General features: G+C 40.4%; 2 protein-coding genes across 3 annotated transcripts in view; both read left to right on the top strand.

Annotated features, from left to right (window-relative positions):
• Positions 1 to 2,517, top strand: part of SLC30A5 (solute carrier family 30 member 5) — a 37,553-nt gene extending 35,036 nt beyond the window's left edge. Inside the window, exon 16 of the mRNA XM_032404285.1 lies at positions 600 to 2,517. Within this exon, the coding sequence (XP_032260176.1) occupies positions 600 to 770 (171 nt within the window). The 3' untranslated portion in view covers positions 771 to 2,517. The remainder of the gene's footprint in view (positions 1 to 599) is intronic.
• Positions 2,518 to 17,942: 15,425 nt separating this feature from the next.
• On the top strand, positions 17,943 to 26,226 carry CCNB1 (cyclin B1). 2 transcript variants are annotated; one of them, XM_032404283.1, is made up of 9 exons: positions 17,960 to 18,275; positions 18,883 to 19,053; positions 19,153 to 19,305; positions 21,674 to 21,856; positions 23,285 to 23,443; positions 23,846 to 24,082; positions 24,359 to 24,499; positions 25,058 to 25,168; positions 26,037 to 26,226. In XM_032404283.1, the coding sequence occupies exons 1-9, from the start codon at positions 18,255 to 18,257 to the stop codon at positions 26,142 to 26,144; spliced, it is 1,284 nt and encodes a 427-aa protein (XP_032260174.1). In that variant the 5' UTR covers positions 17,960 to 18,254; the 3' UTR covers positions 26,145 to 26,226. The 2 variants fall into 2 exon arrangements, with proteins under 2 accessions (XP_032260175.1, XP_032260174.1); XM_032404284.1 differs by lacking the exon at positions 23,285 to 23,443 and having other exon boundaries at positions 17,943 to 18,275.
• Positions 26,227 to 26,649: the final 423 nt, after the last annotated feature.

The raw sequence follows: 26,649 nt of genomic DNA, 5'->3' as shown, positions 1-26,649 counted from the left end.
TTTGAGTTAATTCATGTATAAACTGGGACATATTATAAATCATACGGTTGAGTAATCATTTATTCAAAAATATCAATCTTTTAGCTGTCCAAGGATAATATAACTTATTTTTTATATCTAGATTTGTTTTCTACCCCAAAATGGTTAAAATAAAATTAAGTTTTAGTATTTAGATGACAGGTTTAAGTGAATGTAATAAAGTTTACTTATGATCCACCTTGGCTCCCAATTGATTATCCAGAAATAAATTATTATAAATACAGATCTAGATTAATAATAATCACAGTCAAGCTGGCACCGTATAACACTGTGATTGGAGGCAAGGATCAAAGCAGTTCCTATATTCCTATTCTAAACCTACCATATTGGAAACAAAAGCTGTTTCCCTTTTCAACTTTGAATGTCAGGTCAGTAATTTACTGGCCATCTAAAGGATTATAGCTAATATTTGACCAAGTAAATAAATAATAAATATTACTTTGAGGATTATCTTTGACTGTCTGTGGCTATGAAACACCTGATAGGTAATACCAGTTATTTAAGACATACACTAAATGTATTAATCTAAATGCTTTAAAATGTATGGGTTTTGATAACAGGTTACAGGAATACTTAAAGATGCTGGAGTAAACAATTTAACAATTCAAGTGGAAAAAGAGGCATACTTTCAACATATGTCCGGCCTAAGTACTGGATTTCATGATGTTCTAGCTATCACAAAACAAATGGAGTCCATGAAATACTACAAAGATGGTACTTACATCATGTGAGATAACTCAAGAATTACCTCTGGGATATGAACAATGAAGACTAAATTACTTGGTATTTATAATATTGCCAGAAGGAAGAAAATTGCACATAATTGTACAGAAACATTTGCTGTATTTGAAAAAAAGTCTGAAGTTCCCTACTATTGGATCAAGGAATCTTTCTTAAAGGATATTTAAATACAGAATGAAGCATTAATTGTACAAGTAAAATAATTACTTGAATTATGTGTATAACAGGAATCTTAAAATTTGAGTGAACATGATGTATCACATCATCTTCGAAAATGAACATATAATGATGGATTCTAGTGAAGACCAAAATTACTCCTGTGTGTTTACTTTCTGTCAGAAAGCATCGCCATTGTAAATAATGTATTTACGTGTTTATTACAAAGACCCAAGTGAAAAATTTTTAGTCAATTTTTTGCATAGCCCTAGGATAAAATAGGAATTAAAGTTCTATATTTATGGATTTTCTGTATATAAAACTGGTTTCTAATTATAACTTAAATCCATTAAGTAAAAGCTGTATTGCCACTTTAAATGTAAACTAAATTATTTGGGAAAAAACAACCACTGAAATGAGATAAGCAGTGAGAATAGGGAAGTTTAACATTACTGATGTATTACAAAAACCAACCACTCTGTAAAATAAATTTTTTTACTTTTGGTAATATTTGCAAATGAATAATTACTTTATTAGGGTAAAGAACTTATACTATAAGTTGTGTGCATGTTATTCAATCACTTGTCTTCTTCCTCTGAAGTAGAATATTCCATTTCTTGTTATGAATCTGCCATTCCAAGTTGCTTGTGAGGCTGGTATCCAAACAGTGCGAGGGTTCTCATCTTTTCATTTAGCTCCATATTTTATGGAACAACCAGTTGAGAGAATCATAAATAATGTCAACTCACATTTGAATTTTCTGCCTTTAAACATAACTTTTTTTTTAAGTTCTGGAACATGTACATCTATAAGAAGTATCAAAGAATAGGTAGTTATTTTAAAGTTTAGTAAGTAAATCTTGTCCGTAAGTACTTGGGCACCATGAAATCAAAATATCTACTCTGTAACTACTTTCTGTAGCAATATCTAATTTATATTTTTTCATTTCCAATTTAAACTGAATGTATAGTCTGAAAAAACTGTATGATAAATAGATCTATAATAATATATGCAGCTTTATGAACACCAAAGAATGTTGTTCAAAAGAAATTTTTGAATACCTATTTATAAGCATTTGAATATTTTCATTCTTACAATAGGAATTTTGATAAGCAGGATGAATTAATTTTAGTATGGGTACTATTTTTTTTAACTATACCATAACAGCAAACATGTATTGTAAATCATATTTTTATCTTAATTACAATATGTGAGAGGTTTTACAAATTTGTTATAAGTTATTTTGATATTCTTTGTCTTATCTTTACACATTTTCTGGTCCAGAATCTTCAATACATAATTAAAATTTTTGAGTGGTGGGAAAATAATTGCATATTGATGTTTGAATGCAATTTTGGTATGTTAAAAAAATTTTTAAGTAGATAGGTACAATAAATATTGCATCATTATTAAAATTGTCATTTCCTAGGAGGCATACAACAGCAGAAAAATTAAATTACTGTAATGAGAGATAAGGTGAGACATAGGGCAGGGGCTGAAGGGGATGCAGATCGGAAGTAGGGAAACCAGTATTAAAAGCACCAGGGTATGGGGCGCCTGGGTGGCTCAGTCGTTGGGCATCTGCCTTCAGCTCAGGTCATGATCCTGGGGTCCTGGGATCGAGTCCCATTCAGGCTCCCTGCTCAGCGGGAAGGCTGCTTCTCCCTCTCCCATTCCCCCTGCTTGTATTCCCTCTCTCGCTATCTCTCTCTCTGTCAAATAAATAAATTTTAAAAAATCTTAAAAAAAAAAAAAAGCACCAGGGTATGGTTTCTAGCTCATACAAACATTGTGACTTTAGGCAAATCATGTTCTCTGGGTATCTTTTTTTTCCCTTGTACATAAAACCAGAATAAAATTTGCTCAAGTTCATAGGGTTATGAGGAGCAAAAGGAATAATGTATGTGAAATGAATTGAAAAAAAATTTTCTTAATGAATTGAAAGTTGAAAAGGACTCAATAAAGTTAAGGAATTGTTATTCTAAACCTGCCTGCAAAGGTAGCTTTCATTAATTTGTCTATTTTTTTTCTATTAAAATCAGCATCCCAAGATATAAACTATATTTTAAAGTTCAAAATAATACCACAGACAGTGGCCTGTTTAACAGTTCATTTACCCCAAGAAGGGTGGTGGTGGTTGTTTACCACACCTATTAATTTCTCTCCTCTTCCTTTTTTTCTCCAGCCATTGTTTTTCCCATATTACCAATTTAGGAAAGCACGTGATTTCCACTTAGAATTAACTTTAGGGGTGCCTCAGTCAGTTAAGTGGCTGCCTTTGGCTCAGGTCATGATCTCAGGGTCCTGGGATCGAGCCCTGCATCGGGCTCTCCGCTCAGCAGCGAGTCTGCTTCTCCCTCTCCCTCTGTGATCTCTCTTGCTTTCACTCTCTCTCAAATAAATAAAATCTTAAAAAAAGAATTAACTTTACATCTGTTATAATATAGATTTATTATTCTTTTTACATAATAATTGATCAGACTTTAAACTTTCCTAATTTCAATAGAATAATGAAGCTAGGGATGCCTGGGTGGCTCAGTCGGTTAAGCATCTGCCTTCGGCTCAGGTCGTGATTCCAGGGTCCTGGGATCAAGTCCCACATCAGGCTCCCTGCTCTGTGGGAAGCCTGCTTCTCCCTCTGCCTGCTGCTCCCCCTGCTTGAGGTCTCTCTCTCTCTCTGACAGACGAATAAATAAAATCTTTAAAAAAAAAAAAAGAATAATGAAGCTAGTTATAATTAGATATCTCTAAGGGTTCTGGTTTTCCTTTAAATTTAGATTATGATTCTCCCGTAAGATATTTATTATATCAATGCAAAGATATTTGTTTTTACTAGTTAATGGTCACATGGTTCAGAATTTAAGAATAAATGGTGGGGCGCCTGGGTGGCTCAGTTGTTAAGCATCTGCCTTCGGCTCAGGTCATGATCCCGGGGTCCTGGGATCGAGCCCCACATCAGGCTTCCTGCTCTGCGGGAAGCCTGCTTCTCCCTGTCCCACTCCCCCTGCTTGTGTTCCCTCTCTCACTGTCTGTCTCTCTCTCTGTCAAATAAATAAATTAAAGAAAATCTTAAGAATAAATGGCAAAAAGCTTTACTCCCCTGTCACTCAGATACACAGCTCTCCTCTCTAGAAATTACCACACTTGTCAGTTTATAGTATATCCTTACAGATATCTTATGAATATACAAATACATGTATGTATTATTTTTCACTTAGAAATTATTCCAAACATTAAAAAGTAGCCCATTTTTCTTCCTTAGCTGCAAAGTAACCCTATTGATGCAGTTTTTAGGTTGGTTCCAATGTCTTGCTATTATAGACTGCTGATACGAACAGCTTTGCACAAATACTATTTTGCATATGTGCAAATAAATATGTAGAATATATTCCAGCATGCAGGATTTTAAAATCAAAGGATTTAGGGCATTTATAAATTTGAAAAATACACTAAATTGTACTGTATAGAGATTGTAACAGTTTACCTCCCCTCAGCAATGTTAGATGTCTTAAAATATTTTAAGATGGCGCTTGGCTGACTTATTCAGTAGGGCATGTAACTCTTGATCTCAGGGTGGTGAATTCAAGCCCCATGTTGGGCATAGAGATTACTTAAATATATAGAAAAATAGATAAGTAAAGCTCACATAATAAAAATTCTTTAAAGATTTTATTATTTATTAGAGTGAGCACAAGCAGGGGTAGCGGCAGGCAGAGGGAGAGGGAGAAGCAGGCTCCCTGCTGAGCAGGGAGCCCAATGTGGGGCTCCATCCCAGGATCATGACCTGAGCCAAAGGCAACCACTTAACCTACTGAGCCACCCAGGCACCCCTCACATAATAAAAATTCTATCAGAATTTTTTTAATTTTTAAGACAATTAAATTCTTAAAATTTAAGAATTTTAAGGCAAACATTTCTTTATAGCCTTAATTCATATGCAAGTTAAATATGCAGAGATTGTACATAGGTGCTAAACTGAGTTCAGTTATAAAACCACTAATGTTCATTTCATTTTTAGAGTGATTTTCAGAAGGAAAATTTTCTAGTAAATAATGTTTATAATACAATTAAAATGGTAAAATTAGATTTTTTAATCAAAAATTTGTCTATGCTTTGTCTATCCACAGTACAGTTTCTGAGACAGATGATGAATATTTTCTGCATATACAAATATGGTATTCTGTTACATTTTCTTATTCTCTGCTATTTTGTTGAGGTACACTTAGGTACACAATGAAATACATTTTAAGTGCTCAGTTCAGTGAAGTGAGGATATGGAGCAACTGGAACTCAGTGCAAGTGGGAGAATGAAATGATACAGCCACTTCGGAGAACTGTTTGCATTTCTTTGAAAGTTAAACATACATCTACCCTGTGACCCAGCAGTTCTGCTGCTAGGTATTTACCCAAGTTTAGCCAAGGAATGGAAAGGTGTGTCACAAAAAAACTTGTACAAGAATGTACATAATCATGATAACCAAAAACCAGAAACAACCCAAATACCCATCAACAAGAAGATGGATAAATAAATTATAGTGTATTCATTATGAAACAGTACTCAGCAGTTTAAAAAAAAATTACTGTTTCAAAAATAGAGGTAAATCTCAAAAATACTATGTCAAGTGAAAGCAGCCAGACTCAAAAGAGTTCATACTTTATGATTACATGTACTTGAAATGCAAAAACAAAGACAATAGTGATAGAGCACAGGAAATGGTTTATATTTTCTATTGCTGTCATAACAAATTACCACGAACTTAGATGTTTAACACTAACTGTCTTACAGTCTGACATCAGCAGTCTGATACGGGTCTCACTGGGCTAAAATCAAGGTGCTGCAGGACTGTTTCTTCCAGAAGCTCTGGGAGAGAATCGATTTCCTTGCTAATTCAGGTGGGTGGCCGAATTAAGTGTTTGTGGTTGTAGGACTGAGGTCCCTGTTTCACTGTTCATGTTCCCAGCTTCTAGAGGCCACCTGTGTTCCTTGGCTTCCTCCATCTTCACAGCCAGCAACAGTGGGTCATGTGCTCCTCACACCTCAAATCTCTCCTGTTTCTTTCCCCACTGTTATATCTTCTTCTGACCTACTTTTCTGCTCTCCTCTTCTACTTTTAAGGACTCATGGGGTTACACCAGGCCCAACCAGGTAATCCAAAATAATCTCCCTATCTCGAGGTCTTCAAAGTCCCTTTTGCCATGTAACATATTCAAAGGTATATTCATATTCTCAGGTTGTAGGCATTCTGGCAAGGACATCTTGAGGGGGAGTGGCTCATTATTCTGCCTACTACATGGTTGCCTTGGGGAGATGGAATTTGTCTCCCCAGGGGCATAGTTTTGAAGTGATGGGAATGTTCTGTATCTGCATCCAGCATAGGTATATATCATTGTCAAAATCTTTTTTTTTTTATTTTTAAAAGATTTTATTTGTTTATTTGACAGAGAGACACAGTGAGAGAGGGAACACAAGCAGGGGGAGTGGGGGAGGGAGAAGCAGGCTTCCCGCGGAGCAGGGAGCCTGATGCGGGGCTTGATCCCATGATGCTGGGATCACTACCTGAGCCGAAGGCAGACACCTAACGACTGAGCCACCCAGGCGCCCCTCATTGTCAAAATCTAACTTACAATTTAACTTCTATATTATTGCATTTTCTTTTTTAAGTGTTCTTATAATTGGTTAGTGATGATTAATTTAGAAGCTACCATATGCTAGGCCCCATATAAGCAGTTTACATGCTTATATGCCAGAGTACTAGGAGAAAAAAATGCATGAGATGATCATCTCATGCATTTTTTTCTCCTAGTACTCTGGCATAATCACATACTAAGTTTGCATTAACTGCTCTAGTTCAATAATGCAGTATGGTGGAGCAGATTTTTTCAAGTACACATTGTTCCACCTAATTGCTATTTTCCATTTGAATTTAAAGACCAAGGAGGTTTCCCCCTGCAACAAAGTATAGTACATAGATCTGCCAATATTAATATTCACATAGTTAGGGAAAACCTGTCTAAGAAAATAATAAAATTCAATTGTTTATGGTTTTTTAAGCATTCAATAAGTTCATTCATACTCAACAAAAATTTACTGAAATCCTTTATACCAAGACTCTGCTATAGGGCTAAAGTCATCAATGAAACAAAGTCCTGCCCTAATGGAGGAGACAGACTAATATGTGAAAAACAGTTCGTGATAAATACTGAAGAAAAGCAATAACTTACTGACTCCTTACCATGTATCAGATTGGCAATGTCCTAAGCAATAAATATATAATGATCCCATTTTATTAATAAGGAAACTAAGGCAGAGAAAGGTTAATTAGGGGCGCCTGGGTGGCTCAGTCGGTTAAGCGTTTGCCTTCGGCTCAGTCATGATCCTGGAGTCCTGGGATCGAGTCCCCTGTCAGGCTCCCTGCTCAGTGGGCAGCCTGCTTCTCTCCTCTACCCTTCATCACCCCACCTCCATTTGTGTTCTCTTTCACTTGCTCACTCAAATAAATAAATAAAAATCTTTAAAAAAAAAAAAAAGAAAAAAGTTAAATTAATTTGCCCCAAATCTTACACCTGCTAAGTGGTAAAGCCAACTTTCCAAACCAGGCTCTCTGTTTTCAGGACTGACACTCAACTGAAACAGAATACAAGGAGAGAGAGTAACAGGGTGCTAGAGATTGGCCAAAGAGGATCTCTATGGAAGATGTGAGAACCTGTTTTAAGTAAGGAGGTAAACAGTATCTAGTGTCCTAGACCATATTCTACAAATATCCACTATTCTAGACAAAGCATCAAATGCAAAGGCATCTGAGGCAGGAGGTGCTTAACATGCTAGGACAGCAAGAAAACCAGTGTGATAGCAAAATCAGGCAGGTGGTGTGAGGACATGGAAAACCTGTGGAGGGCTTTGAGGAAGGGACTGGAGTTGATAGGTTTCAAAAGGATCAAGGTAGGAGAGTGACAGTGCAATCTAGGGAAGAGTTAGAAAGCTTTTGCCAAAATCCAAGTGAGTGAGAGAGGATGGTGACTTGGACAATGTAACATGTCCATTGCCTCTTATTTGTAAGTTTGCTATTTAAGGTTAAAAAAAAAAAAAAAAAAAAAACCCTTTCTTCAATACACTTATTACAGTGGAGAAGATAGGATGAAAATAACTATAATTCAAGATTTGGAGAGATTTGGTGCCATGTGGGAGGGCAAATTTCCAATTATGGAGAGATTACTTTTAGCTGAAGGAAAAAAGGTGTAGCCTCACAAAGGAGGTGGCATTTGACAGACCTATAGGACTGGTGGAAATAAGATGGCAAGGGGCTTAATTCCATCACAGTGAACTGTGTAAACTCATTAGTAGTTTAGTTTTGCATAATCATGGCTTTTGAATATGGAATTAGTTAAAAGCAGAGCGCTCGGGGTACTTGAATACCAGGTTACAAGTTAACCATAGACCTGTAGATCATCATCTGGGGGTTAATTGTCCAGCCCTCTGAAAAGCATTAGCTAAATTGCGCTGACATACTTTTCAAGTGGGGTGTCCCATTTTGAAGTTGCTTAGATTTTCCATAGGAGCAAGATACGAATGTCTAATCTGAAAGACTGCAGGTTGATATGGGGGCTCACACTGGCCTAGGAATCAGGCTTTCCACCATAGCTGTGATCTAAGGGCCAGTCACCCGTTCTCTGACATAAAATGACGGTGTTTGGATCCAGTGAATATAAGATGATCCCTTTCAGTCTTATGAAATCAAGGCAGTAGTCCTAAATTAATGTATGGAAACTGTTTTGTTAAAGGCACCTACCTATTTAGACAAGAGAGGCATTAATGGCCTAGTATGTATAAAGCAGGGTAGATGACACAAAAAGGTCTGATACGGCCTCTGTCCTTACAGGAAAGCAATAGTTACTGAGCATATAAAAATATGTAAAAGAATGAAGAGATACATGCTGACAGAGATGAATGAAAGAACACTCTGAGTTCAGAGGAGGAAGAAAACTCTCCCAGGAACACTAGAGAAAACTTTATGGAGGAGAGGGCATACACTGTTAATCAGGAAGAATCAGTGGAATTAGCTATGATTTTGAGCTTGACTTGTCCACATCCTGACCACATGACAAATCGGCTTAAACCGAGCTTCAGCTTCCTCAGGAGCATCACAGAGTTTTTGGAGGATCCATGACCTTTCATCTACTCCCACCTCTTGACTCCACCAAACAGCTGAATCCTTACTTCAATTTCCAGGACTAGCATGAGCCCTCTCGCTCTCCATCACCCCTCTTTTGCCCTTCCTCTTCTTCATTCCCTTTTATCTGCTTCTGTGTTCTTGCCATCACTTAGCACATAGGATGTGTATTGCTACAATCCTTGTTACTACAATCCTTGTTACTACAAGGATTAAAGTTAGGGTTTGGGCATCTGGCTGGCTCAGTCGGAGGAGCGTGCGACTCATCTCAGGGTCATGAGTTTGAGCCCCACATTGGGTGTAGAGATTACTAAAATAATAATAATAATAATAAACTTTAAAAATAAGAACTAGGGGGGCCTGGGTGGCTCAGTCGGTTAAGTGTGTGCCTTTGGCTCAGGTCATGATCCCAGGGTCCTGGGATCGAGCCCCGTATCAGGCTCCCTGCTCAGCAGAGAGCCTGCTTCTCCCTCTCCCACTCCCCCTGCTTGTGCTCTCTCTCTCTGTCAAATAATTTTTTTTTAATTAAAAAAATAATAAATTAGGGTTTATAACTGAAGATTTCTCAATGAGTGCGATATTCAGTTGTGAAATACTTCACCTCGGGGCATAGCTTATTCCCAGAGCAGTGTCTGAAAACAAAACAAAAACCACCACCACAACAAAAACAACCAAGTTCGCTTGGGGCACCTGGGTGGCTCAGTTGGTTAAGCATCTGCCTTTGGCTCAGGTCATGATTCCAGGGTCCTAGGATTAAGACCCACCTTGGGCTCCCTGCTCAGCAGTGAGTCTGTTTCTCCCTCTTCCTCTGCCCCTCTCTGCTTGTGCTCACGCAGGTGGGCACTCTCTCTCTCTCTCTCTCTCTCTCTCAAATAAATAAAACCTTAAAAAAAAAAAAAATCAAGTTCCCTTGGTAGACTGCTGTGGTTAATCTCTACAAAAAGAGCTTCAGTGCTGAGAAGTATTTTACATGAGAGCCAGTTCAAGAAATATTTAAATACATATAGCCACATTTTAAATATACCAAAAACAATTTTTCACTACCTTCTCAGGTACCAATTCTTTAACACTCTTACTTCTATAAACAAATCCGCACATTCCCCACACCCATCCACATACACACAGTAGGGTGGGAGTAGAAGCAGAGATTATCTTGAAGCTTCTTGCTCTCACAATACGGCATTCTGTTATTTTTTTTTTTTTCTGTAAAGATTGAAAGATTCTTAAAGTTCAAAGAGAGGAAAGCTCAAGATATAGATAAGCATCCTCTTTTGCTTGAGACCTGAAATCAACCATGCCTGAAGCTAGGTATTCCCTGGACTTTCCACTTTAGAGAGCCAATAATTTTCCTTTGTTATTTAAGCCAGTTGCAGCTGGGTTCTTATCACCTGCAACAAAAAGTCCTTATAATAGAATTTTGATGCAAATGCACTCTTGGTCTTTTAAACCAAAGTCCCCCTGTTCCCCCCACTCCCGCCCATGACAGATGAAAAAGGGAAGAAAAGAGGCTGATGAGAGAAAGAAATCTTATCTAATACAAACATATTGTAATACTTTATCTTCACATCTGTAAGAATATGTACCTTAACAGCAGGTATCCCTAGAATCTAGCACAGTGTACAAAACATAATTGAAGCTAAGAAAGTATTTATTGGTTGAACAATCTTGATTTATTCATATTTTGAAAAAAAAGATTTAAAAATTATTTTAAAGTCTTTGTACTCTTGGGGCGTCTGGGTAGCTCAGTCAGTTAAGTGTCTGATTCTTGGTTTCAGCTCAAGTCATGCTCAGCGGGGAGTCTGCTTCTCTCTCTGCCCCTCCTCCCATTTGTGCTTTCTCTCTCTCTCTCTCTCTAATAAATAGAACCTTAAAAAAAAATCTTTGTACTCTTATATGTGCACAGAATATTTTTAAAGGATACCCAAGAACCTTTTAATACATTTTCCTCTGTGGAGGACTACTTACTCTATTGTATAACCTCCTTAACTGTTGTTACATGTAGCATCTAAAACCTTAAAAAAAAAAAAGGCAAAACTGCTATGAACAATTCAAGGGACAGTGGTTAAGTGTTTGTTAAAGTGTACACTAGCTCTAGGGCGTCTGGCTGGCTCAGTCGGTAGAGCGTGGGACTCTTCATCTCAGGGTGGTGAGTTCAAGCCCCATGTTGGGTGTGGAGTTTACTTAAAAAAGAAAGAAAGAAAGAAAAAGACGTGGGCGCCTGGGTGGCTCAGTCGGTAAAGCGTCTGTCTTCGGCTCAGGTCATGATCCTGGAGTCCCGTGATGGAGTCCCAGGATCAAGTCCTGCATCGGGCTCCCTTCTCCGTGGGGAGCCTGCTTCTCCCTCTGCCTCCGCCTGCTGCCGCCCCTACTTGTGCTCACTGTCAAATAAATAAATTTAAGGGGCGCCTGGGTGTCTCAGTCGTCAAGCGTCTGCCTTCGGCTCGGGTCATGATCCAAGGGTCCCGGAATCGAGCCCCACGTTGGGCTCCTTGCTCAGTAGGGAGCCTGCTTCTCCCTCTCCCACTCCCCCCGCTTGTGTTCCCTCTCTTGCTGTGTCTCTCTCTGTCAAATACATAAATAAAATCTTAAAATAAATAAATAAATAAATAAATTTTTAAAAAAATAAGGTGAGTATACCCTAGCTCTACCACTGGGAACAGTGTCCCACTGAAGAAGTTACTTCATGATGTTTCTATGTATCCTCAGTGTCCTTTTTCACTCCTATTTCCAGCTCTGTCTTATCTCATTTTCAGTCAACATAACTACTCCTTGTCTTTAACTTAATCTTCTTTCAGTTAGAAATGTGCATACTTGGGCGCCTGGGTGGCTCAGTTGGTTAAGCGACTGCCTTCGGCTCAGGTCATGATCCCAGGGTCCTGGAATCGAGTCCCACATCGGGCTCCCTGCTCTGCGGGGAGCCTGCTTCTCCCTCTCCCACTCCCCCTGCTTGTGTTCCCTCTCTCGCTATGTCTCTCTCTGTCAAATAAATAAATAAAATCTTTAAAAAAAAAAAAAGAAATGTGCATGCTTTTATTTATTTATCTATTTTTAAAGGAATTAGAAGTCTATTGAATACACCCCAAGGGAGCAGCAGGTAGGACAGCAGAGGAGAGACTGTCTGCTACGCATGTTTTTTTTTTCTGAAATTATAATATTTAAAATTTCAGGGGCGCCTGGGTGGCTCAGTCGTTAAGCATCTGCCTTCGGCTCAGGTCATGATCCCAGGGTCCTGGGATCGAGCCCCGCATCGGGCTCCCTCTGCTCCTCCTCTCCCTGCTCTTGCTTGCTCCTTCTCTCTCAAATAAATAAATAAATAAATATTTTAAAAAATAAAATTTCAAATACACACCAAATGGAAAGAACATTATAATCATCCCCTCTATATCCTCTGTGCATTATCTAGATCTAACCAATATTAAAGCAAATATGGCAAATTTTAGCTACATTTGTATATATATAAACACCCTAGAGTAAGCTTACATTTATAATCATATTATTATGATATTAAATTTATTAATATTTATTATATTTATTATACCTGGGTAAATTAACAAGAATTCATTAATAACATTTCTATCTAGTCAAGTTTCAAATTTTCCCAATCATTTCAAAATTCATCCACAAATTTCTCTTATATAGTCTTTTGTGCCAATTAAGATTTAATCAAAGTGTATGTTCTGTTATGCATAGTTTTAAAAAGTCAAATTGTTCTTTAAAATTTAAAACAAAATCGGCACACCCTTGTCCCCCATTCCTGCTCTCTAAAAGGAACCATTTTCTGTTCTTAACTGTGCAATTTCATTTACAGTCATAATTTCGATAATGTCTTTATAATGCTATTTTTGGGATATACAGTTTTGTTTTGTTTTTTAAAGATTTTATTTATTAGAGAGGGAACACAGAGGAGGAGGGGAGGAGCAGAGGAGCAGAGTCCCTGCTGAGCAGGGAGCCTGACTCGGTGGAGCTCTATCTCAGGACCCTGAGATCATGACCTGAGCAGAAAGCAGCTGGTTGAGCCACCCAGGTGCCCCTGAGATACAGTTTTAAAAATTGCCCACTAGCTCCTTGCAGTGGAAGATGCGGGTTTTTTAATACCATCACCAGCACGCATGCACACTTAAAATACATCCCTCTCTCTCCTCCCCCACCTTCCCAGCATAGTCGAATCATAATTTCTTTCTTTTTTTTTTTTTTTAAGATTTTATTTCTTTATTTGACAGAGAGAGACACAGTGAGAGAGGGAACACAAGCAGGGGGAGAGGGAGAGGGAGAAGCAGGCTTCCCGCTGAGCAGGGAGCCCGATGCGGGGCTCGATCCCCAGGACCCTGGGATCATGACCTGAGCCAAAGGCAGACGCTTAACGACTGAGCCACCCAGGTGCCCCTAACTCTTTTTATTTTCATCCTTGTTTTGGAAGACTGCATACCAATAATTTCTTAAGAAAGGGTACATGCGAGATAGTTTTTTAGATGTAAATTTGAAAATGCCTTTATTCAACGTCATGGTTGTTTGATGGTTTGGCTGGGTACAGATTTATAAATTGAAAATCATTTTCCCTCAGAATCTTCTAGCTTTCAACATTGCTATTGAAAGTCTAATTCCATTCTGATTCTGGATCCTTTGTATGTGCTGATTTTGTTTCCTTTATTCTTAATGTTTTATGTCAGCACAATATGTCATGGGATCCATCTTTTCTTCATTTATTTTGCAGACTGCCCAGACGTGAATGCATGAAACTCATGTTCTTTTGTTCTGGGCAGTTTTCTAGCATTATATATTTAACAGTATCCTCTGTATTTTCTCTGGTCTATTTTTCTGGAACTATTAGTTGTGTGTTAGACCTTGTGGAATGATCTCTAATTTTCTAAGCTTTTCTATAGTCTACCTCTTTGTCTTTTTATCCTTTTTTCTGGGAAAGTTCCATGACTTTTTCTTTCAAACCTATTGCATTTTTTATTTTTCCTGTCATATTTTTAAGTTCCCAGCGCTCTTTTGTAAAGTTACTTGTGGATGCATTATTTTTATTTTTCTGATGATATGGGTGGTAAGTTATTTTCCATTTTTTAGCTTTTTACTCCTCAAATTGCTTGTTCACTTAGAATTTCTTTTTCTTTGTTTTGGTCTCTTTCAAGTTGGAGCATTTCTTCGAATGTCTGGTGCTCAGTGGCTGGCTATTAATAGTTAAAAATTAGACACTAAAATATTGATTAGAAGTTCAGGGTCAGGGGATGCCTGGTGGCTCTGTCAGTTAATCATCTGCCTTTGGCTCAGGTCATGATCCCAGGGTCCTAGAATCGAGTCCCACGTCAGGTTCCTGCTCAGCGGGGAGTCTACTTCTCCCCCTCCCACTTCCTCTCCTGTGTTCCCTCTCTCGCAAATAAATAAATAAAATCTTTAAAAAAAAGTTCAGAGTCAGTGTGCAAGTTGGTCAAGTAGTGAGCATTGCTTTCAGGTTGACCCAACCATTTCTTTGGATACCCTAACCATCAATATTTTTGAGACTTTTCTCTGGGGCTGGTCCATTGCCAGAGAAGCATGTTCTTTTTTTTTTTTTTTTAAGATTTTATTTATTTACTTGACAGAGAGAGACACAGCGAGAAAGGGAACACAAGCAGGGGGAGTGGGAGAGGGAGAAGCAGGCTTTCCAAGGAGCAGGGAGCCCGATGTGGGGCTCAATCCCAGGACCCCGGGATCTTGACCTGAGCCGAAGGCAGACACTTAACAACTGAGCCACCCAGGTGCCCCGAGAAGCATGTTCTTATCTTATTTTGGAGGGTATAAGTTCAGCTACCTGCATTTAGGGGACTGAGTGGAAGAAAGGAACTGAAGGACTCACCATTTGGTATCGAAGAATTTTATTTCCTCCTCTCTCAGCTTGCCTGGTATCTGAATCCAGAGTTCCTTTAGTTCAGCATCCCTGAACATAAACCTCCAGGTGTCAGCTGGGACCAGAAAGAGGCTGCACCCTCACTGCACTCAGATGTGCAGAAGAGAAGCAACGAATTCTGTTTTCAGCTCCACCTACACCATCAATTTTATAGGCTCCTGGTACCTCCAATTGCTGAAACGTGCCGGAATCTAAAGCCAGAATCGGTTTGCTTTCTGGTTTTCCACTGCCAGCTTAGATTTCAACTTTCTTGGGCTGTCTGCTCCTTTTATCACCACTTTTCGATTGGCTTTCCTGCTTCCAAAATGTTGTCTTTAGTGTCTCCTCACCTATCTTTGAGAGTTATGCATTTTTTAAAATCCCTTTACTGTCTTCAAGGAGAAACAGAGACAATATGTATTTTTAGTCTGTCATGGTAAACCGCTGTTCCCTCAGTGAAACATCACCTTCTCTTTTCTGAGACACCACTGTTTGATCTCCTACCTCTCTGATCTTATTGACCAATTTTCTTAACTGGCTTCTCCCATTTCGTTCAATCTTTAAATATGGAGGGCCCCAGGGCTTGCTCCTGGCATGTAGGCTTCTTTACATTCCTTCTCTAGATGATCTCCTCCTTGTCAGGATTTAAATACCATCTACAGCCATCTAGCTCCCACCCTGAGTCTGCCTAGTGGACCTCTTCTCCTGCATATCTTTAAGCATTCCAAATATAGCAGAATTCTTAATCTCCTATCCACAACCTGCTACCCACTAAAAGCTGCTCATCTGTTAAGTCTTTCTGTTTCAGTTACTCAGACCAAAACCTGGGAGTTACCCTTGATTCCATTTTCTCTCACTCCCAAGTATGCAAGCCATCAAGACCCAGCAAATCTACCTCCAAAATGTATCCAGAAGCCATCCGTTTCTGTTTAGTGCTGCTAGTACCGTCCAAGCCATCATCCTTTTGCCTAGCCAACTACCATAGCCTCTTGAAGTCTCCTCCGGCTGCTCTTCTCCTTCCTCCTTCTTCCTCCTCCTCCTCCCCACCTACATACATTCTCTCCACAGTAACTAAGGTCATCTTTTTGAAAGATGGATTATGCCACACCTTGAAACCCTCCAAAGGCTTCTGACGCACTTACGTAGCCCAGACTCAAACCCCTTGGTTTACAAGGACTTGTATAAATTTATTCTTTCCAATTTCTTCAATCTCACTTCTACTCTGTCCCCTATACTGTAGCCATATTGGCTTTTCTGAACATGACAAACTCATTCCTATCACGGGATTTTCACAGGCTATTTCCTCTATCGGGAATGTTCTCTTTCTTGTCATTTAAGCCCCGGCTTAACCTAGGAGTTACATCACCTTCTCAGACTATCCCTGACCACCAAGTCTAAGGTAGCTACCAAGTTACTCTCTACATCACTTTTCATTCTCTGCCTAGCCCTTAGTAGTATCTGGCTTCTTTTTTTTTTTCTTTTTTCTTTTTACTTCACTTACTTGTTTACCTGTTTTGTTTCTCTTTTCTCCTACTGGAATATAGGGTTTGTGAAAGTGAGGATTTTCTCTGTTTTCATTCAGAGCTAGATTCCTAGCACTTAGAACAGGGCCTGGCATGTAGTTAGCCCTATTAATTTGGCCAGAGGAGTGAACATTGAGTAGTTCACTGAGGAGAAAGTCACATAAGTTTTTGTTTTTTAGAGATTATTTATTTATTTATTTATTTATTTGACAGAGAGAGAGCACAAGCAGGGGGAGCAGCAGTGGGAGAGAGAAAAGCAGGCTCTCCACTGAGCAGGGTGCCCGGCGTGGAGCTCAATCCCTGAACCCTGGGATCATGACCTGAGCCAAAGGTGCTTAACTGACTGAGCCATCCAGGCACCCCAAATTTTTAAGTATCATAAAGAAAGGAGGTGATCCATGATACTTATGCTAATTAAGCATAAAAAACTAGCATACTGAATAGAAATGAGTCTATAGGTATGTACACAGTTGGCAAGATTTCTCAAGTTTGGCATGTCCAGACTATTGACATTTTGGGCTGGATAATTATTTGTGTGTACTTGGGAGGGTGGGAGCTATCCTATGCATTGTAGGAAAAGCTGTGGGAACTATTCCAGATTAAAGGAAGCTAAATGTAACATCTGGCCCTAGACAGCATCCCGTCCTGGGGAGAGAAAATACTATAAGGGACCCTATCAGATCAACTAACAAAACTGGAATATAAACTAGACTGCATGAAATATTGTAATAATGTAAACTTATGAAGTTAATAACTATTCCGGTTATGTAGGAGAATATACCTTTTTTCTTAGGAAATACACACCAAAGAATTAAGGGATCAAGGGCCATAAATATATATAACTTCCCCTTCAATGTTTCAGGAAGAAAATTTTTATATACAGTTAGACATAGATCTAATGGTAAAGCAAATGAGGTAATATGTTAAGGATACTTGAATCTGGGCAAAAGGTATACATGTGTTCCTTGTAATAGTTTTGTTTGCAACTTCTCTAAGTTTAAAATTATTTTCAAATAAACAGCTAAAACAAAAGATTGGCTCTGGGAAGCAATTCGATTAAAGTAATCGGGCAGATTAAGAAGCTGACAATGTTTTTAACAGACCATTAGTGTTGTGGAAACATCAGGGAAGTTTATTTCCCATGTTACGAATTTGTGACTCTGGGAAAGTCACTCAAAGCCTCTCTGAGCTTCAGGCCCTTCACCCAGAGGGCTGCTGAATAGTCAAATGAAAGAATGTATATAAAAGCCTTTCCTGCTACATGCCAAAGCAAAGAGGAAACTGTGTAACAGTAAGTGGGACCAGAGCCGTAACTGCTGCTCAGGCTCTCAAAGTCAGGCGGCTCCACTGTCCCCCGCCGCAGGGATACCAGCCGTGCCCCCGGCTGGCTCCCGCGGCGCACCAGCACACCCCGCTCCCCGCAGGTGGGTCGCGCACCTCCGGCTCGCCTCCCCAGCTGGCCGCACAGCTGCCCGGGGAGCGAAGGCCTGGCCCCGCCCGCCCCCGAACGTCTCCGCGGGGTCGCCCAGGAAACGCATTCTCGGAGGAACAGGCAGCCGCCAATGGGAAGGGAGCGAGTGCCACGAACTGACCAATAAGGAGGGAGCAGTGCGGGGTTTAAACCCGAGGCCCGGCCCGGCTCCTCCCGGCGTGCTGCGGAGGAACGGCTGTTGATCTGCGGTGGCTTCAGGTCCCCGGCTCGTTGGTGGCTCCCGCGCTCTGCTTCTCCCCACTGAGCAGCTGCCTGGTGAAGACGAAGCCATGGCGCTCCGGGTCACCAGGGTGAGCCAGCGCGGCCTTCCTCGCTCGCTGCGTGTCCTCTCGTCCTCGGTCCCTTGCCGGAGCACCCCCCCCCCCATTCCCCGAGTGGACTAAGGCAGCGATTTGGGGAGGAGGATAGGGGGATCGGTGGGCCCCTGGCACGGTGGGGGCGTTTGGGGGCCTGGCGGAGAGAGGAAGAGGACGGGGCCGTCCGTGGATGAATGTTTGGCGCGGGGGGGGGAGGGCGGTGGAGGGTCGACAGGAACCCTCTTTTAAAATGTGGTAGAGGCCCCCTGAGTGAGCTCCCACCAACCGCGTATCCCCTTTCCCGGGGAGAAGGTGCTGCCTTTGGAGGCTTTTCCGATTTCCTTTCAAATGTAAATTAGAGTTCAGAGTCGCCGGGGATTAAGCAGGCAGCCCCTCAATAGGAGAGTGAAGAGGTTCTGGAAGAAATGGGCTTGTCACAGCCGAAGCGTAGATCCTGGAACCCCGGTTTCCCTTCGGAACCCAGTTTTTACAGCCAGCTTTTCTTCTGAGAGCTTCTCTCTTGCCCCACCTTCACTGACCCTTGACTTAACTCTAACGTGGCTGGTTGGGCCGGCCCTCAAAGTGGTCTTGTTTCTTTCAGAACACGAAAGTTAATGTTGAAAATAAGGCGAAGATCAGTATGGCAGGCGCAAAGCGCGTGCCTCTGGCCACGACTGCGGCCTCCAAACCCGGGCTGAGGCCAAGAACGGCTCTCGGAGACATTGGTAACAAAGTCAGCGAACAACCACAGGCCAAACTGCCTCTGAAAAAGGTAACTATCTTCCTGAGCCAACTGCTCTGTCTTAAGAGTTCACCCTACAGCTGTGACCCTTGGTGGGGAAACATTTCATTTTCGTCCTTTCATCCACAGGAAGCAAAAACTCTGGTTCCTGGAAAAGTTATTGCTAAAAAAATACCTAAACCTCTGGAAAAGGCACCCGAGCCCGTGCCTGAGCCTGTGCCAGAACCAGAGCCAGAACCTGAGCCCATCAAAGAAGAAAAACTCTCGCCTGAGCCTATTTTGGTAAATTTACTCTGCTTTTCTCCATCCAGTCTGTTGGGTGTTTCTTTCCCCTCGTTTTATAATACATGGAATAGCATTTGAACAAATAGTAATACTAGTAACATTTATAGAGTACTTAGCAGGAGGTACTCTCTGCTCTGCACTTGAAGTGCTTTTAACTGGCATAAGCTTTACATGGACTCTTACTTGTATTATTACCTTTACCTTTTAGATAATGGCTTAGAGAAGTATTAAGTAATTTTTCTAGAGTCACACATCTAATCAGTGGCACCTATGGATGTAAACCCAGGCCATCTGGCTTCAGAAGCTAGGCTCTTCATCATTTTCTTATACTGCACCCCCCCCCCCCCGTGAGTGGTATTGAGGTATTGGGTGAGAGCTGCATGGACCAAACATTTTGCGGTCTTTGGCACAAGCCATCTGACCAGAATTTATTGACTGAAACAGATTATCTTGAATCCTTTTAATCCCTAATGTGGCCACTGAGTATTTAATAATCCTGTAACATTGGAACAAAGGTGTAAAGCAGAAAGAAAATGTAGCTTTTCAGAGAGTAGATGAGTTAACAGCCTCAAAAACTAAGACTAAGAACTTATTAAATATCAGTTACATAAATGTATCCACTCCTGTGAAGGAGAAACACTGCTCGTAGAAGGGGCTCCTTTGCTGAAATTATAATGAACTGCATTTAATGAAGCTCTAATTTTTAAAACGTAGTTAAGGGGGTGCCTGGGTGGCTCAGTCGGTTAAGCATCTACCTTCAGCTCAGGTCATGATCCCAGGGTCCTGGGATCAAGCCCCACGTCAGGCTCCCTGCTCAGCGAAGGAGTCTGCTTCCTCTCCCTTTGCGGCTTCCCCGCTGCTTGTGCTCTCTCACTCTCACTCTCTCTCAAATAAATAAATCTTTAAAAAAAAATAAAGTAAAACATAGTTAAGGAGCATCTCTACTTGCTAGATGGGATGATGCTCACTTCATGAATCACTTAATAAGACAATTACATCTTTAAATTAAGAAACAAATAATAGTTAAAACCAGTTGAGAAAATGATCTGTAGTCATTCAGCCCAGCTCCTTATATCTAAGGATAGGAGATTTGAGGCTATTGCTTTAGTATTGACATTCTGGATATAACACATGAAACCTAGAGCATGCACAGTCTCTCAACTGGCCATACCAAACTACGTGAGGTTTCCTTGAAAGTCCCATACTGATTCTTGACTTTGCTCTCCAACTTACTAAAAAAGGCCTTTCTCACTCTCATTGTTTTATTTTTTTAAAGATTTTATTTATTTATTTATTTGACACAGAGAGAGAGACAGCAAGAGAGGAAACACAAGCAGAGGGGGAGTGAGAGAGGGAGAAGCAGGCTTCCTGCGGAGCATGGAGCCCGATGTGGGGCTCGATCCCAGGACCCTGGGATCATGACCTGAGCCGAAGGCAGATGCTTAACGACTGAGCCACCCAGGCGCCCCTCTCTCATTCTTTCAGACAGTAACCTTTCATCCTTCAAAGCAGCTCAAGCATCAACTCCGGGAACTTTGCCTAAGTTACCCTCACCCTTGTTACTAGAATCAGTCTCATTTCATTTACTTCTCTCTTCTAAATTCAAAGCCCTTTGAGGACACTATAAAGGCAGTGTCTAGCACAGAGCTTGACTAGAAGAAAATGCCCATAAATGTTTGAACAAAGGGATAACTGGAGTTTGAAGGAAACGGCTAATAATAATAACAAACTGGGGAACGCCTGGGTGGTTAAGCGTCTGCCTTAAGCTCAGGTCATGATTCCTGGGTCTTGAGAGCGAGTTCCACAAGGAGCTCCCCGCTGAGCGGGGACCCTGCTTCTCCCTCTGCCTGCCACTCCCCCTGCTTGTGTTCTCTCTCTCTGACAAATAAATAAGATCTTAAAAAAAAAATAACAAGCTTTGTTAATCCTTAGTAGTCAGGACCGAACTTGAGTTTTCCTGGGCAGTGAGAAGCAGTCCATGTTTTGATATAAAGACTAAAGACTGTCATTCATTTGGATTGACTTAACATGATGCTGATAAACAGATTGTTTACTCATTTCCTTTGGAGGAAAGTCTAGAATGTGATTTTGTTTGCTTTTTCTCTGTTTTACCCATTGGTGTTTAGGTTCTGCTAACTTAAAATCTGCTCAGTCTGTTTTGGCTTTTCGCTTTTTGTATTAATCACGTCCTAAGGAGAAATTGAATAAATTTGAAAAGAAAGATACTTTTCCTTTAAGGAAATGAATTATGAATTATATTTCTATTTAGCAGTTGGTCTGTTGAGTTAGTACCAATAATTGGGTCTTCATTCCTAGATTGTATGCTCCTCTTTGCTATTATTTCAAAAGGTCTCTCTCTTTCAAGGTTGATACTCCCTCTCCAAGCCCAATGGAAACATCTGGATGTGCCCCTGCAGAAGAATATCTGTGTCAGGCATTCTCTGATGTAATTCTTGCAGTGAATGATGTGGATGCAGAAGATGGAGCTGATCCAAACCTTTGCAGTGAATATGTGAAAGATATTTATGCTTATCTGAGACAACTTGAGGTCTGTATTATTTTTAGAATCTTTGTTTTTTTAAACTGCATTTAACTTTATTTAAAGACATTTTCCGGGGTGCCTGGGTGGCTCAGTCGTTAAGCGTCTGCCTTCGGCTCAGGTCATGGTCCCAGGGTCCTGGGATGGAGCCCCGCATCGGGCTCCCTGCTCAGCAGGAAGCCTGCTTCTCTCTCTCCCACTCCCCCTGCTTGTGTTCCCTCTCTAGCTGTGTCTCTCTCTGTCAAATAAATAAATAAGATCTTTAAAAAAAAAAAGACATTTTCCACTGACAGTTTATAATAATTCAAGCAGGATGTGAACAGTATTTCTTAACAGTAGATTCCACTTTCAAATTCTCATTCACAGAGTACCAAAAATCAAAAGTCACTAATCAAACTAAGGACATCTGTATTTGCCATTTTGAACAGGTAAAGTTCAAAGTGACAGTGAATACCATAACGCTAACAAATGTCCATAGGTTGAATGATATACTTATGTCTATCACAGTTAAGAGTGGGCAAGTCCCAGGCTCTGAGTTGGAGGATTAGAGGCAGGAGAGAGATGGTAACGGAAAATATGCTGAAAAATAACCAGCAGGAACACAAGGCATTTTGGCTCATTGTGGCTGATGTGCATGTGATACCAGGGAAATTGTTCTTTGTGTCCAAGTGGAGTACGCTCAAAAAAAGTTTTTGGTTTTCTTTCATTTCATATCACTTCTGAAACTTCCTATTAGTGGCATTTGTCCCCCACCCCAAGACAAGGAAGCATTCTGTATGCTAATAAGCTGCACACTACCAAATTTGCCCAACTGTTTGTTAATAATGCATTCTCTTCTTTGGGCATCCATTTTCTATAGGATTGTCCTACAGAAACTTCCTTGCCAGGACCAGCCTTCCACTTTGGTTTTTTTCTCCCTTCTTTTTAATAAAATTACAGCTTGGCCAAGTGGGTTTAGCAGGCATATGTGCTGGTCCTTGATGGTTCATTCTTTCTCTCTGTAGTGTTTTGGGGGTTTAAATCCTAGAGCAGGAGAGTGGGTAGCACACAGGTTCCAGCTGACCTGGGAAGTAGCTGCTGCTAGCTTTCCCTACTTCATACAGCTCAGGTTCTGGGTTTAGAATCAAGTGAAAAGATTTAAGATGATGGCATGATAGCTTTGTCTGGGATGAAGTGGGTACAGAGTGTGGGCAAGTAGCAGTGATGGTAGGTTGAACATAATGAGATCTGTGCATAACGAAAAACCTGTCAAACTGTCCTATTTAAGGTTTGCTTTCTTCCTCAGTGACAGCTATATGTCGTGACTGTATGAGTAATTAAGTTGAGCACTGTTAGAGATTCTGAACTCTGCATTACTATTCTGTGGTGACTAATATTTGTGGACAGAAATGTCACATGGAGTCTTGCCTCTAAAGGATAATCAGCATTCTTTTGCAGGAAGAGCAAGCAGTCAGACCAAAATACCTACTGGGTCGTGAAGTCACTGGAAACATGAGAGCCATCCTTATTGACTGGCTAGTACAGGTTCAAATGAAATTCAGGTTACTGCAGGAGACCATGTACATGACTGTTTCTATTATTGATCGGTTCATGCAGGTGAGCATAATTCAGTAATTGAGGGTTCTCCCTTCCAGGATCCTAGCAGAGTCATAAACAGACTTTTTCAGGGGCACCTGGGTGGCTCAGTCTGTTAAGCATCTGCCTTCGGCTCAGGTCATGATCTGAGTCTTGGGATCAAGCCCCGCATGGGGCTCTCTGCTCAGCGGGGAGTCTGTTTGTTTATTCCTCTCCCTCTGACCCTCCCTCCTGCTCATGCTCTCTTTCTCTCAAATAAATAAATAAAATCTTAAAAAAAAGACTTTTTCCAGCTAACATCTGTCTTGGGGTAGTGTCAAGATTTTGCTGTGAGAGTGTTTTTCCCATGTCCCCTTCATAGCTCTGTTGTCTCCTTTTTCAAGTACATATTAGTTGTTCATCCAGTTGGAATTCCCATTGCAGAATAATTGTGTGCCCAAGAAGATGCTGCAGCTGGTTGGTGTCACTGCCATGTTTATTGCAAGCAAATATGAAGAAATGTACCCTCCAGAAATTGGTGACTTTGCCTTTGTGACTGACAACACTTACACTAAACACCAAATCAGACAGATGGAAATGAAGATTCTAAGATCTTTAAATTTTGGTTTGGGCCGCCCTCTACCCCTGCATTTCCTTCGGAGAGCATCTAAGATTGGAGAGGTACAGATTTCTTTGGTAACCTTTAGTATGGTACATGATGAAATACTGCTAATCAAGCAGATCTAATTCAGCTGACTTATAAATCTGCATGAGGAAGACATAAAAATGTTCTTTATTTCCAATCAGGCTGTATATTAATATTTTCATTAAGGCCTTCTATGGGCAATTGCATTTGAGAGTCAATAGACAAACATTGTAATTATAGTTACGGGCGTACTGCTTATTGCCAATACAGAATTCTCTGACTGAAGTTGAGACCTGTGGGTTTTGTTTCAGGTTGATGTTGAACAACATACTTTGGCCAAATACCTGATGGAACTAACTATGTTGGACTACGATATGGTGCACTTTCCTCCTTCTCAGATTGCAGCAGGAGCTTTTTGCTTAGCACTGAAAATTCTTGATAACGGTGAATGGGTAAGCTCTGTCCCATAGACTTAGGTTACCCTAAGCTTTTAAATTGTAAGTGATGTTTGCATGAATACTGGACTTTTTACATTAAAGGACAATTCTAATGGTTTCTAAAAATATAGCATCTACTGAGAGAATGATTAAAAATGATTATCTTATTTGTGTGTTCATCGGATACTCCCACTTCATTACCTAATTTCATCTTTCTATATAGAAGAAGACACTCAGGTCAAATGACATGCTAGAAGTTCATTCATACTCCTTTGATTCACCAAATATTTCTCCTGTTTGCCATGTGCTACTCTGCGCCCTTGGAGTAGAACTATGCATGAGAATGTTGGTGTCAAAGAATTTGAGCACGTGTATAATAGATTTTTAAATACAGGGTCCTAGAGAAGCATGAAAGAAGAGTACCTGGGGAAGAAAGCATCTTAAATTTATCTTAAATTTCAGTTATAATCAGTCCTATGGAATCTCTTCCTACCCTACTCTTGACTAAGATACAGAAATTTTATGAAAAGCATTGTTGATGAGCATTTCTAACATTAACTTTTGTTGCCATAGACACCAACTCTACAGCATTATCTCTCATACACTGAAGAATCCCTTCTAAATGTTATGCAACACCTCGCTAAGAATATAGTCATGGTGAATCGTGGGCTTACAAAGCACATGGTAAGTCAGGGGTACTGTAGATGTTGGGGGGGATGTGGGAGGGTGCAGAGTGAAAATACTTAAGATTTCATGACTGCAAATGCATGACTTATTTTTCTTTTTTTAATCTTTTTTTGGGGGGGAGTTAGAGGTGGGAGGAGGTGGGTACAGAAGGAGAGAGATTTTTTAAAATTTTATTTAAATTCAATTAATTTACATATACTGTATTATTAGTTTCAGAGGTAGAGTTCAGTGATTCATCAGTTGCATATAACACTCAGGGCTCATTACATCACATGCCCTTCTTAATGCCCATCACCCAGTTACGCCATCCCCCCACCTACCTCCCCTCCAGCACCCCCCAGTTTGTTTCCTAAAATTCAGAGTCTCTTATAGTTTGTCTCCATCTCTGATTTCGTCTTATTTTATGGGAGAATCTTTTTTTTTTTTTTTAAAGATTTTATTTATTTATTTGACAGAGAGAGACACAGCGAGAGAGGGAACACAAGCAGGGGGAGTGGGAGAGGGAGAAGCAGGCTTCCCATGAGCAGGGAGCCCGATGCGGGGCTCGATCCCAGGACCCTGAGATCATGACCTGAGCCGAAGGCAGACGCTTAACGACTGAGCCACCCAGGTGCCCCTTTATGGGAGAGAATCTTAAGCAGACTCCACACCCAGTGCATAACCCGGTGCAGGGCTTGAGCTCAACCTTGAGATCATGACAAGAACCGAAATCAAGAGTTCGATGCTTAACCTACCGAGCCACCCAGACACCCCGATGCATACCTTATTTTTAAGTATTTGATGTTTTAAGTGAATATCTGCACCATGGGATCTTAACAATGTTTTCCTCTTTGCCTTCATTAACTACTATGCTTTTCTCTTCTAGACTATCAAGAACAAGTATGCCACATCTAAGCATGCTAAGATCAGCACTCTGGCACAGCTAAATTCTGCACTAGTTCAAGATTTAGCCAAGGCTGTGGCAAAGGTGTAACTTGTAAACATGAGTTGGAGTACTATAACTGCAAATAAAATTGGCACCATGTGCCATCTGTACATATTATATGTTACCTCTACTTTTAATAAAGTTTGTGGTCCTTTTTACTTCTTATACCTTAACTCATTTGAATGTCACTACTTTCCTCCTTGAGGATAACCTAAAAGTTGTGTTAAAGGTATGATGGGGAGTATAAAAAGTGCTTTCAGTTTATTGGGACCCAACTCACATACATAATTGTTACTTGTGTGGTTCTTGTTTTATGTATTTGGCTTTCGCTTTCTTAATATGGATTACTGTGGTCATGAAGGCATTTAAAGCCCTTCTGTAGGGCATACTTCACATAAGCCCAATTGTCTTGGAGAATATGCAGCCTTGTTCTGCTTAAAAGCCTGCCATCTCATCCTTAGGACGCCCCCGCTCCCCATTTTCTGTTTCTTCTGGTGGTTGCTGCTATAATTCTAAGTAGTTTTTACTTCTACCACTATTTCTTATCAACCTC

The sequence above is a fragment of the Phoca vitulina genome, unplaced genomic scaffold, assembly GCF_004348235.1.
Source record: "Phoca vitulina isolate PV1807 unplaced genomic scaffold, GSC_HSeal_1.0 scaffold6, whole genome shotgun sequence".
NCBI lineage: Eukaryota > Metazoa > Chordata > Mammalia > Carnivora > Phocidae > Phoca > Phoca vitulina.
This window is presented reverse-complemented; position numbering and strand designations above follow the sequence as displayed.